We start from the raw sequence: 12,434 nt of genomic DNA, 5'->3' as shown, positions 1-12,434 counted from the left end.
CAGGTAGGGTGAAGGAGAAAATGTCAGACCTAGCAGGTAGGGTGAAGGAGAAAATGTCAGACCTAGCAGGTAGGGTGAAGGAGAAAATGTCAGACCTAGCAGGTAGGGTGAAGGAGAAAATCTCAGACCGAGCAGGAATGGAACCCATGACACTGGTTTCCTTGTCTGGAGCTCTCGTCGTACAGTTTGTGTTGGCTGTGTGGCCTTGTGCTTGTTCCCTTTATTCTACTTTGTTTCGGTAATAAGACACACGCAGTGGTTCAGCGGGCCCAGGAACCCGACTTAAAAGTATTGTTGTTAGTATTGTTGTCATGACAAAGATCTCTCTGCACTGTATCGTTGTTAGTATTGTTGTCATGACAAAGATCTCTGTCCCACTGTATCGTTGTTAGTATTGTTGTCATGACAAAGATCTCTCTGCACTGTATCGTTGTTAGTATTGTTGTCATGACAAAGATCTCTGTCCCACTGTATCGTTGTTAGTATTGTTGTCATGACAAAGATCTCTCTGCACTGTATCGTTGTTAGTATTGTTGTCATGACAAAGATCTCTCTGCACTGTATCGTTGTTAGTATTGTTGTCATGACAAAGATCTCTCTGCACTGTATCGTTGTTAGGATTGTTGTCATGACAAAGATCTCTCTGCACTGTATCGTTGTTAGTATTGTTGTCATGACAAAGATCTCTCTGCACTGTATCGTTGTTAGTATTGTTGTCATGACAAAGATCTCTGTCCCACTGTATCGTTGTTAGTATTGTTGTCATGACAAAGATCTCTCTGCACTGTATCGTTGTTAGTATTGTTGTCATGACAAAGATCTCTCTGCACTGTATCGTTGTTAGTATTGTTGTCATGACAAAGATCTCTCTGCACTGTATCGTTGTTAGTATTGTTGTCATGACAAAGATCTCTCTGCACTGTATCGTTGTTAGTATTGTTGTCATGACAAAGATCTCTGTCCCACTGTATCGTTGTTAGTATTGTTGTCATGACAAAGATCTCTCTGCACTGTATCGTTGTTAGTATTGTTGTCATGACAAAGATCTCTGTCCCACTGTATCGTTGTTAGTATTGTTGTCATGACAAAGATCTCTCTGCACTGTATCGTTGTTAGTATTGTTGTCATGACAAAGATCTCTCTGCACTGTATCGTTGTTAGTATTGTTGTCATGACAAAGATCTCTCTGCACTGTATCGTTGTTAGTATTGTTGTCATGACAAAGATCTCTCTGCACTGTATCGTTGTTAGTATTGTTGTCATGACAAAGATCTCTGTCCCACTGTATCGTTGTTAGTATTGTTGTCATGACAAAGATCTCTCTGCACTGTATCGTTGTTAGTATTGTTGTCATGACAAAGATCTCTCTGCACTGTATCGTTGTTAGTATTGTTGTCATGACAAAGATCTCTCTGCACTGTATCGTTGTTAGTATTGTTGTCATGACAAAGATCTCTCTGCACTGTATCGTTGTTAGTATTGTTGTCATGACAAAGATCTCTCTGCACTGTATCGTTGTTAGTATTGTTGTCATGACAAAGATCTCTCTGCACTGTATCGTTGTTAGTATTGTTGTCATGACAAAGATCTCTCTGCACTGTATCGTTGTTAGTATTGTTGTCATGACAAAGATCTCTGTCCCACTGTATCGTTGTTAGTATTGTTGTCATGACAAAGATCTCTCTGCACTGTATCGTTGTTAGTATTGTTGTCATGACAAAGATCTCTGTCCCACTGTATCGTTGTTAGTATTGTTGTCATGACAAAGATCTCTCTGCACTGTATCGTTGTTAGTATTGTTGTCATGACAAAGATCTCTCTGCACTGTATCGTTGTTAGTATTGTTGTCATGACAAAGATCTCTCTGCACTGTATCGATGGGCTTGGCGTTCAGTTAAGGTGGCACACTTTCCGCCACTGGAAAATTCCAAGCCTCCATGTAAGCTCTCACGTTTCCTGCAGATTGGCCTTTTTTTTTTTACACTCTCCTTCCGTCGTCTGAATTGGCTGACATGCTTTCTGGCATTGGAAAATTCCTGCTGCTCTTAGGTGCGCGGTGAGCGACATTTACTGTAACTGTGCCAGGTAGCTTTTTCCTGTGTGTGTCTGTATGTGTGTGTGTGTTGTTGTTGTTGTTGTTGTTTTAATTATTAAATGTAATCAAATTCTCTTGGAGGAAAACAGAGACAGGTACAGAAAGATAGAGAGAGGGGGGAGGGGGAGTTAGGGGGAGGGGCAGTAGATAGCAAAGTTGGGTGTCTGTATGCGTGTTTGCCCAGTGTGTGTGTGTGTGTATGTGCGTGCGTGCGTCCGTGGATGTGTATACGTATTGATGCTCGCGCATACGCAAGTATAATTGCATTTTTTCGCCTGTGTATGTCAGAGTTTGATTCCTGACGAAGGAACAAAAGAGATATTCCTCTCGCCCTACTTCCCAGCTATCACCGGGAATTACAAGAACAAAAAAAAGAGAAAAAACCGGCATAAAGACAGAGTTAAAAAGTCGGGTAGAAAAAGGTCAGCATTAGCTGAATCAGGGCGCCGATCAATGTGACAGTCCTGGAGTTGTCCTCGTTCTACTTCAGAGAGATCTGTCTGTTTGTTTGGCATCTTTATCTCTTTGTCTGTCTGTCTGCCTGTCTGTCTAGCTTTGATTTTATTTATCAGTCTGGCTGTCTTGTCTACAGCTGTTAACGTGGTATGTGCGATAAGAAGAAATGTTTCTCCTCGACGTCACTTAGAGGACTGTGCGACTGAACCAGGTGTGGACACCCAGTGGTGTGATGACTGAACCAGGTGTGGACACCCAGTGGTGTGATGACTGAACCAGGTGTGGACACCCAGTGGTGTGATGACTGAACCAGGTCTGGACACCCAGTGGTGTGATGACTGAACCAGGTGTGGACACCCAGTGGTGTGATGACTGAACCAGGTGTGGACACCCAGTGGTGTGATGACTGAACCAGGTGTGGACACACAGTGGTGTGATGACTGAACCAGGTGTGGACACCCAGTGGTGTGATGACTGAACCAGGTGTGGACACACAGTGGTGTGATGACTGAACCAGGTGTGGACACCCAGTGGTGTGATGACTGGACCAGGTGTGGACACCCAGTGGTGTGATGACTGAACCAGGTGTGGACACACAGTGGTGTGATGACTGTACCAGGTGTGGACACACAGTGGTGTCGTGCTGACTATAGGACTGTACCAGGTGTGGACACACAGTGTGCAGTGGTATCGTGCTGACGGTCCCGAGCAGACAGCGAGTGTCCATGGGTTCCATTCCCCCTGTACCAACCAGGATGTTTACTCCTCAACATCCACCCCCACCCACCCCCACCCACTGTCAGTGGTGGTATGGGTGCAAGTCTTCAGCTTGAGACGATAAAACGAAGTGTACCCAGTGCGTCTCGCGCACGCAGAAGACTCCATGTCAAGAAACATGTCCCTGGTGAAAAATAAAATGAAATCAATGTACGCGTATCACGTGACATATCCACCCTACAAAAAAACGTCACTCATTGCACACGTCATGTCACGTGAGCCACCCACCCACCAATCACCGATTTCCTCCCTGTGACCTTTAGGACGGCAGTGACGACACCGGGAAAAAAGAACAAGTGACAATGTCTGGATGATTGATTACATTGCTTACAAGACAACTGATACAAAGCAGAAAAAATGTTTATGGAAACTGACGGCAGTCTTCCGTCAGATGATAGCTGTGTCCTCTGTTTTCTTCTTCTCTTTCTTGTAAAGCCTCATGAAGGTCACTGGAGTTTTAGGTGAAAACATCGGCCACCAATATAAATTGATCAATAAGTAACGATGTCTAGTAACAACATAAAAAAAAACACACATAAAATATCCGGACCAGGTTTCTGTGTGTAAGCCTACCATTTACAGGATGCTAATGATAACAATAATGATGATGATGGAAAAGTATCAATGTCAATGATGTGATGATGACAGATATCATCATCTATAATGTTCACGATTGTTGTTGCTGTTGTTGTTGTCGTTGTTGTTGTCGTTGTTCTTGTTTTCTTCTTGTGATGATGATGATTATTATTGTTATCATCATTGTTGTTGTTGGTAGTAGTAGTATCAGTATTAGTTGTAGTATACTACTACTACTACTACTACTACTACTACTACTACCAGTATTATGGTTGTAGTGATATTGTTGTAAACTGATAAGCTAAACCCTACCCACTCATCTAACTACCTCTACCATCTCTGCCCTCCTCTCCCCACCCCCACCCCCCCGCCCCGTCCACCACCCCCACCACCTCCCACACCCCCCACACACGCTCTCCCCCTCCCCCTTCCCCAGGTGAACGTGCGGGACGAGAACGACAACGCCCCCGCCTTCTCCCAGCGGAGTTACTTCGCGTCTCTCCGGGAGAATGGAACTGCGGGAGCTGTGGTGACGACGCTGTCCGTGACGGACGCGGACGTGGGGCCCAACGCCCAGGTGACGTTCCGCGTGGCTGCCGCCCACCGCCAGCACTTCAGCATCACCGCCAATGGCACCATGCTGGCTCTGGGCCCTCTGGACCGCGAGGTGACTGAGGGATGATGGATGATTGTTGAGGGATGATGGATGGTTGTTGAGGGATGATTGTTGAGGAATGATGGATGATTGTTGAGGACTGAGGGATGATGGATGATTGTTGAGGACTGAGGGATGATTGTTGAGGACTGAGGGATGATTGTTGAGGACTGAGGGATGATGGATGATTGTTGAGGACTGAGGGATGATTGTTGAGGACTGAGGGATGATGGATGATTGTTGAGGACTGAGGGATGATTGTTGAGGACTGAGGGATGATTGTTGAGGACTGAGGGATGAGGGATGATTGTTGAGGACTGAGGGATGATTGTTGAGGACTGAGGGACTAATGATGATAAGGATATTTATATATAGTAGCGCCTATCCTCGGTCAGAGACCAAGTCTGAGCGCCTTACAAACACGGAGTCATTTGCACAACAGGCTGCCTACCTGGATAGAGCTGACCAACAGCTGTCACTGGGCGCTCATCATTCGTTTCCTGTGTCATTCAGCCAGGTTTCAGTCACGCATACGCATGCGCTCATACAGACACGTGACATGTTACGTTTATGACAGTGTTTTTTTGTTTTGTTTTGTTTTTATTTACCCCCGCCATGTAGGGAGCCGTACTCCGTTTTCGGGGGTGTACACGCTCGGTGTGTTCCTGTTTCCATAACCCATCAAACCGAGATTCGAACTCATGACCCTCAGATTGAAAGTCCAACGCTTTAACCACTCGGCTATTGTGCCCATGTTCACACCCACAAGGTTGGAGCTGTCGTGCAGTGTCTGTTGTTTTAAGCAGTATTTCTGTTTGAAACGTGACAATACGCCACTGTTATTGGTCAGCAGGACGACCATAACGTCTTTCACAAAGTCCCGTCCTGATGTACGTGATCTGATCTGACAGATGTTTTCCCTAACTACCAGTTTGAAGCTGTGGTGTGGTGTTTGGCCCTGCTGGTCCCAGTGGAAGTCTGACGGGGAGAGGGGGAGGGGGGTTGAGGTTTGTGTTGAAGGAAAAAACAGTGCACAGAGAGACTCTGTGTGTGTGTGTGTGTGTGTGTGTGTGTGTGCTGGTGATAGCTGGTGAAAGTTCACCTGCAGTTTGCAGTGACAAACAAGTGAGGAAGAAGTTTGAATCTGTCGTCGCTTGTTTTTAGTTGACCTTTTCCCCTTGGTTGATGTTCGTTGGTAGCGTCCTGGGCTCCGTGTGCGAAAGGTGTAGAGGACATTGTCATCATCATCATCATCATCATCATCATCATTATTGTCGCAGTTGTTATTGTGCTGCCTATGAGGTGTGTGGGTGGCAGGACGACACATTGTATTGTATTTCTTTTTATCACAACAGATTTCTCTGTGTGGAATACGGGATGTTCTCCCCAGGGAGAGCACGTCGCTACACTATAGCGCCACCCCCTTTTTTTCTTCTTTTTTTCCTGTGTGCAATATTATTTGTTTTTCCAATCGAAGTGGATTTTTCTACAGAATTTTGCCAGGAACAACAATTTTGTTGCCGTGGGTTCTTTTACGTGCGCTAAGTGCATGCTGCACGTGGGGCCTCGGTTTATCGTCTCATCCGAATGACTAGCGTCCAGACCACTACTCAAGGTGTAGTGGAGGGGGGGGAAATATCGGCAGGCTGAGCCGTGATTCGAACCAGCGCGCTCAGGTTCTCTTACTTCCTAGGCGGACGCGTCACCTGTAGGCCATCACTCCACTTGAGTACTGTGTGTAGGAAAACCTGCAGACACAGTGACAGAATCAGACGTTGGACTTGTGATCCAGTGTTCACCAGTGACCAGGGCTCAATGCTCCTTTCGCAAAGTGTTGTGTCCTCGGGAAAGAATAGAATAGAATATGTCTTTATTACCAAGTGTACCGGGCTCACAAGGAATATTAGGGGGTTGAGGGGGGTGGGGGTGGGGGGTAGCACATAACAAGATACGAACATAAATCGAAAATCATACACAAACACAGATACAGTAGAAATTAGGATACATACAAGTGCATATCAATATAAAAAAACTTGTGCATACACACGCATGCACGCACTGCACACACACACACACACACACACACACACACACACACACACACACACACACACACGTTTAATTATCCTTTCACTCCTATTGGAGTATGGAGGATTACTGCAAAATAATCTTTTCATGCCCAGAACAAACATTTCTAAATACACAACAATGTCACATAAAAGTTGAGAAAACACAAATGTCTTTTAACTCCAAAAGTATAACTAGGCAACATTTGCAAATCTAATCATCTTACTTACAGCACACACACACACACACACACACACACACACACACACACACACACACACACACACACACACACACACACTCACACACACACAAGTTTGAACAAAAGCTACATATTACATGTGGATGGGGCTGATGACTAGATCTTTCGGTAGATGGATGTTGACACTTCACTCCCGACTGTTTTTTGCTCATATCGCCATGATTCATGCACTTTATTTTCCTGGTGTGAATGGCTGCCTGACTTGGGTTGTGGAAAGCACTTAACCAGGTGTGAATGCCTACCTGACTTGAGTTGGAGAAAGCACTTACCCAGGTGTGAATGTCTACCTGACTTGAGTAGGGGAAAGCACTTACCCAGGTGTGAATGTCTACCTGACTTGAGTTGGGGAAAGCACTTACCCAGGTGTGAATGCCTACCTGACTTGAGTTGGGGAAAGCACTAACCCAGGTGTGAATGTCTACCTGACTTGAGTTGGGGAAAGCACTTACCCAGGTGTGAATGTCTACCTGACTTGAGTTGGGGAAAGCACTTACCCAGGTGTGAATGTCTACCTGACTTGAGTTGGGGAAAGCACTAACCCAGGTGTGAGTGTCTACCTGACTGGTTGGGGAAAGCACTTACCCAGGTGTGAATGGCTACCTGACTTGAGTTGGGGAAAGCACTAACCCAGGTGTGAGTGTCTACCTGACTGGTTGGAGAAAGCACTAACCCAGGTGTGAATGTCTACCTGACTGGTTGGGGAAAGCATTTACGCAGGTGTGAATGGCTGCTTGACTTGAGTTGGAGAAAGCACTTACCCAGGTGTGAATGTCTATCTGACGGGTTGGGGAAAGCACTTGCCCATGTGTGAATGTCTACCTGACGGGTTGGGGAAAGCACTTACCCAGGTGTGAATGTCTACCTGACGGGTTGGGGAAAGCACTAACCCATGTGTGAATGTCTACCTGACTGGTTGGGGAAAGCACTTACCCAGGTGTGAATGTCTACCTGACGGGTTGGGGAAAGCACTTACCCAGGTGTGAATGTCTACCTGACGGGTTGGGGAAAGCACTTACCCGGGTGTGAATGGCTACCTGACGTCGACTGGGGTAAACTAAAATAGCAGGGTTGGGCCCAGCCTTAAGTGGCGACAGCGAGACACGGTGGATATGAACTCACTGCCACCAGGGTCGGGAAAAGCGAAGGAACCATCAAGTTGATTTGTCCTGTCCCCCAGGTGTCGGAACGGCTGGTGGTGAAGGTGCTGGCGGTGGACCAGGGCTACCCCCCACTGACGGGGTCCGCCACCGTCTTCATCACGCTGGAGGACGTCAACGATATGGCCCCCCGGTTCACGGGGGCGCCCCCCGGGGGGCAGGGATACTCCTTCAGCGTGTCCGAGGACGCCCGCCCGGGCACCTTTGTGGGCATCGTGGCGGCCAGGGACGACGACTCGGGCATCAACGCCGAGGTGACCTTCGTGCCCGCCCGGCCCTCCGCCCCGGCCAGCGGGCTGTCCGCCTTCCTCGTCACGGCCGACGGCATGGTCAGTGTCTGGGTCCGCTGTGGGCTGTCACACTGCCGGCATGCATGGCTGCGTGCGCGCGCGCACATACACACGCACACACATGCACACACACACACATGCACACACACACACATGCACGCACACACACACATGCATGCACACACACACGCATGCACGCACGTACACATGCATGTACGCATGCACGCACGCGCGTGCACCCACGCACACACACACACGCATACCCACACACACAAACACACACACACATGCGCACGCACACACACACATGCACCCCCCCCCCCCCCCCCCCCCACACACACACACACACACCCTATACCCACACACACACACACACATGCGCACACACACACACACAACCGCCCCCCCCAACCCCCGCACACACACACACACAGAATCTCTCCATTTCACTCATTGCATTCTGACATAATGGGTCATTGTCTGTCTCTCACCGTTTCAATGTGGTGACATTTTCCTGGGATTAAATTTGACAAGTGGTTTCAATACAAAACTAAAAAGAAATGACTACCGCCTTCCCGATCACCTCAAAAAGACTGCCCCCTTCCTGGTCACCTCTGACCTCGGTCAGTGTTTCTGGGGGGGGAGGGGGGAGTTAGGATGGGGGAGGGTGGACCTGGTCACCCCAAATGACGTGGTCAGTGGTTTGGGGGAAGGGGTGAGTTAGGATGGGGGAGGGTGGACCTGGTCACCCCAAATGACGTGGTCAGTGGTTTGGGGGAAGGGGTGAGTTAGGATGGGGGAGGGTGGACCTGGTCACCCCAAATGACGTGGTCAGTGGTTTGGGGGAAGGGGTGAGTTAGGATGGGGGAGGGTGGACCTGGTCACCCCAATGACGTGGTCAGTGGTTTGGGGGAAGAAGTGAGTTAGGATGGGGGAGGGTGGACCTGGTCACCACAATGACGTGGTCAGTGGTTTGGGGGAAGAAGTGAGTTAGGATGGGGGAGGGTGGACCTGGTCACCCCAGTGACGTGGTCAGTGGTTTGGGGGAAGAAGTGAGTTAGGATGGGGGAGGGTGGACCTGGTCACCCCAAATGACGTGGTCAGTGGTTTGGGGGAGGGTGGACCTGGTCACCCCAATGACGTGGTCAGTGGTTTGGGGGAGGGTGGACCTGGTCACCCCAATGACGTGGTCAGTTGTTTGGGGGAGGGTGGACCTGGTCACCCCAATGACGTGGTCAGTGGTTTGGGGGAGGGTGGACCTGGTCACCCCAATGACGTGGTCAGTGGTTTGGGGGAGGGTGGACCTGGTCACCCCAGTGACGTGGTCAGTGGTTTGGGGGAGGGTGGACCTGGTCACCCCAATGACGTGGTCAGTGGTTTGGGGGAGGGTGGACCTGGTCACCCCAATGACGTGGTCAGTGGTTTGGGGGAGGGTGGACCTGGTTACCCCAGTGACGTGGTCAGTGGTTTGGGGGAGGGTGGACCTGGTCACCCCAATGACGTGGTCAGTGGTTTGGGGGAGGGTGGACCTGGTCACCCCAGTGACGTGGTCAGTGGTTTGGGGGAGGGTGGACCTGGTCACCCCAGTGACGTGATCAGTGGTTTGGGGGAGGGTGGACCTGGTCACCCCAATGACGTGGTCAGTGGTTTGGGGGAGGGTGGACCTGGTCACCCCAATGACGTGGTCAGTTTTGGGAGCGGTGGTACTGGGGAGCAAAGGGTGATCGCTTTGTAAGTGTACATTGCCACCGTCGTTATAATACAAAGACATGTAAGTGTACATTGCCACCGTCGTTATAATACAGACATGTAAGTGTACATTGCCACCGTCGTTATAATACAAAGACATGTAAGTGTACATTGCCACCGTCGTTATAATACAGACATGTAAGTGTACATTGCCACCGTCGTTATAATACAAAGACATGTAAGTGTACATTGCCACCGTCGTTATAATACAGACATGTAAGTGTACATTGCCACCGTCATTATAATACAGACATGTAAGTGTACATTGCCACCGTCGTTATAATACAAAGACATGTAAGTGTACATTGCCACCGTCGTTATAATACAGACATGTAAGTGTACATTGCCACCGTCGTTATAATACAGACATGTAAGTGTACATTGCCACCGTCATTATAATACAAAGACATGTAAGTGTACATTGCCACCGTCGTTATAATACAGACATGTTTGTGTAATTTCCATGTAGACTGATAAAGATATATTGTACTTGTCTATGCTCTGTAGCCGTCATGCAACAAACGTACAAATTGATTTTTAAATAATCGAACAGATTAGGTCAGAGACAAAGGTTCCAAGGTCACAACATAGCGTGGTGAAAATATCCAAAAACATGATGGAACTGGGTCTTTTTCATCCAATTATTTGCATGGTGACGTGATTCGTTTGGGACAGAATATGAAATACTTTGTAGATTTACAGGTCTGATGTCAAGGTCACATCAGTGTGTGTGTGTGTTGATACCAGATGATCTGCATTGCAGTGTTTTCGTCTCTTTGTTTTTCTTTTATAAATCATTTATTTCTTGTTTTTATATCAAGTAGCCATGGATATCACACGTAAGCCTTCGAAGCCTTGCCGCTCTTGGTTCTTTCCTTGTAAATTTTTCGTTATTCATCAGAGTGGCAAGGTGGCAAAATTCTGACATTTCCCAGCGTTGGGGACCGTAAGGGGCAGCATTCTAACATTTCCCAGCGGTGAGGACCGTAAGGGGGAGCATTCTAACATTTCCTAGCTGTAAGGGGCAGCATTCTGACATTTCCCATCGTTGGGAACCGTAAGGGGCAGCATTCTGACATTTCCCAGCGTTGGGGACCGTTAGGGGCAGCATTCTGAAATTTCCCAGTGGTGAGGACCGTAAGGGGCAGCATTCTGACATTTCCCATCGTTGGGAACCGTAAGGGGCAGCATTCTAACATTTCCTATCGTTGGGGACCGTAAGGGGAGCATTCTGACATTTCCCATCGTTGGGGACCGTAAGGGGCAGCATTCTAACATTTCCTATCGTTGGGGACCGTAAGGGGAGCATTCTGACATTTCCCAGCGTTGGGGACCGTTAGGGGCAGCATTCTGAAATTTCCCAGTGGTGAGGACCGTAAGGGGCAAGATTCTGACATTTCCCAGTGTTGGGAACCGTAAGGTGCAGCATTCAGACAAGGCTGACCTGAGTTATTCTCTGAAAACGGGACCACGCCTCCCTTTCCCGGCCTTGGCCTAACTGTCCTAATCTGGCTGATGACAGGATTTGGCAAACCATTTCGGACCAGGGAAATATGTGCTTTTTTGTGGCCGCCGCTTGTGTTTTGGTTCAGGGAGTGGAGGGTGTTTCCATCAGAATGTGGTGTAAAGAATACTTTGTTTTACACAGGGTCTGTTTTACACAGGGTCTGGTCTGTTGTACCATGCTTCACAATGTGGTGGAAAGAACACTGTTTTACACAGGGCCTGGTCTGTTGTGCCATGCTTCACAATGTGGTGTAAAGAACACTGTTTTACACAGGGCCTGGTCTGTTGTACCATGCTTCACAATGTGGTGTAAAGAACACTGTTTTACACAGGGTCAGGTCTGCTGTGCCATGCTTCACAATGTGGTGTAAAGAACACTGTTTTACACAGGGCCTGGTCTGTTGTACCATGCTTCACAATGTGGTGTAAAGAACACTGTTTTACACAGGGTCAGGTCTGCTGTGCCATGCTTCACAATGTGGTGTAAAGAACACTGTTTTACACAGGGCCTGGTCTGTTGTACCATGCTTCACAATGTGGTGTAAAGAACACTGTTTTACACAGGGCCTGGTCTGTTGTGCCATGCTTCACAATGTGGTGTAAAGAACACTGTTTTACACAGGGCCTGGTCTGTTGTGCCATGCTTCACAATGTGGTGTAAAGAACACTGTTTTACACAGGGCCTGGTCTGTTGTGCCATGCTTCACAATGTGGTGTAAAGAACACTGTTTTACACAGGGCCTGGTCTGTTGTGCCATGCTTCACAATGTGGTGTAAAGAACACTGTTTTACACAGGGTCAGGTCTGCTGTGCCATGCTTCACAATGTGGTGTAAAGAACACTG

The 12,434-nt window shown here is 48.1% G+C and overlaps 1 protein-coding gene across 2 annotated transcripts in view; it reads left to right on the top strand.

Annotated features, from left to right (window-relative positions):
• The window catches only part of LOC143298873 (protocadherin-1-like), a 118,439-nt gene that overhangs the window by 91,246 nt on the left and 14,759 nt on the right, over positions 1 to 12,434 (top strand). For both annotated transcript variants that reach the window (XM_076611877.1, XM_076611875.1), the window contains 2 exons: positions 4,341 to 4,571; positions 8,066 to 8,374. In XM_076611877.1, coding sequence (XP_076467992.1) covers positions 4,341 to 4,571; positions 8,066 to 8,374 — 540 coding nt within the window. The remainder of the gene's footprint in view (positions 1 to 4,340; positions 4,572 to 8,065; positions 8,375 to 12,434) is intronic.

This window comes from Babylonia areolata, chromosome 24 (assembly GCF_041734735.1).
Source record: "Babylonia areolata isolate BAREFJ2019XMU chromosome 24, ASM4173473v1, whole genome shotgun sequence".
Taxonomy (NCBI): domain Eukaryota; kingdom Metazoa; phylum Mollusca; class Gastropoda; order Neogastropoda; family Buccinidae; genus Babylonia; species Babylonia areolata.
Note: the sequence above shows the minus strand (reverse complement) of the source record. Positions and strands in the feature narration are given on the sequence as shown.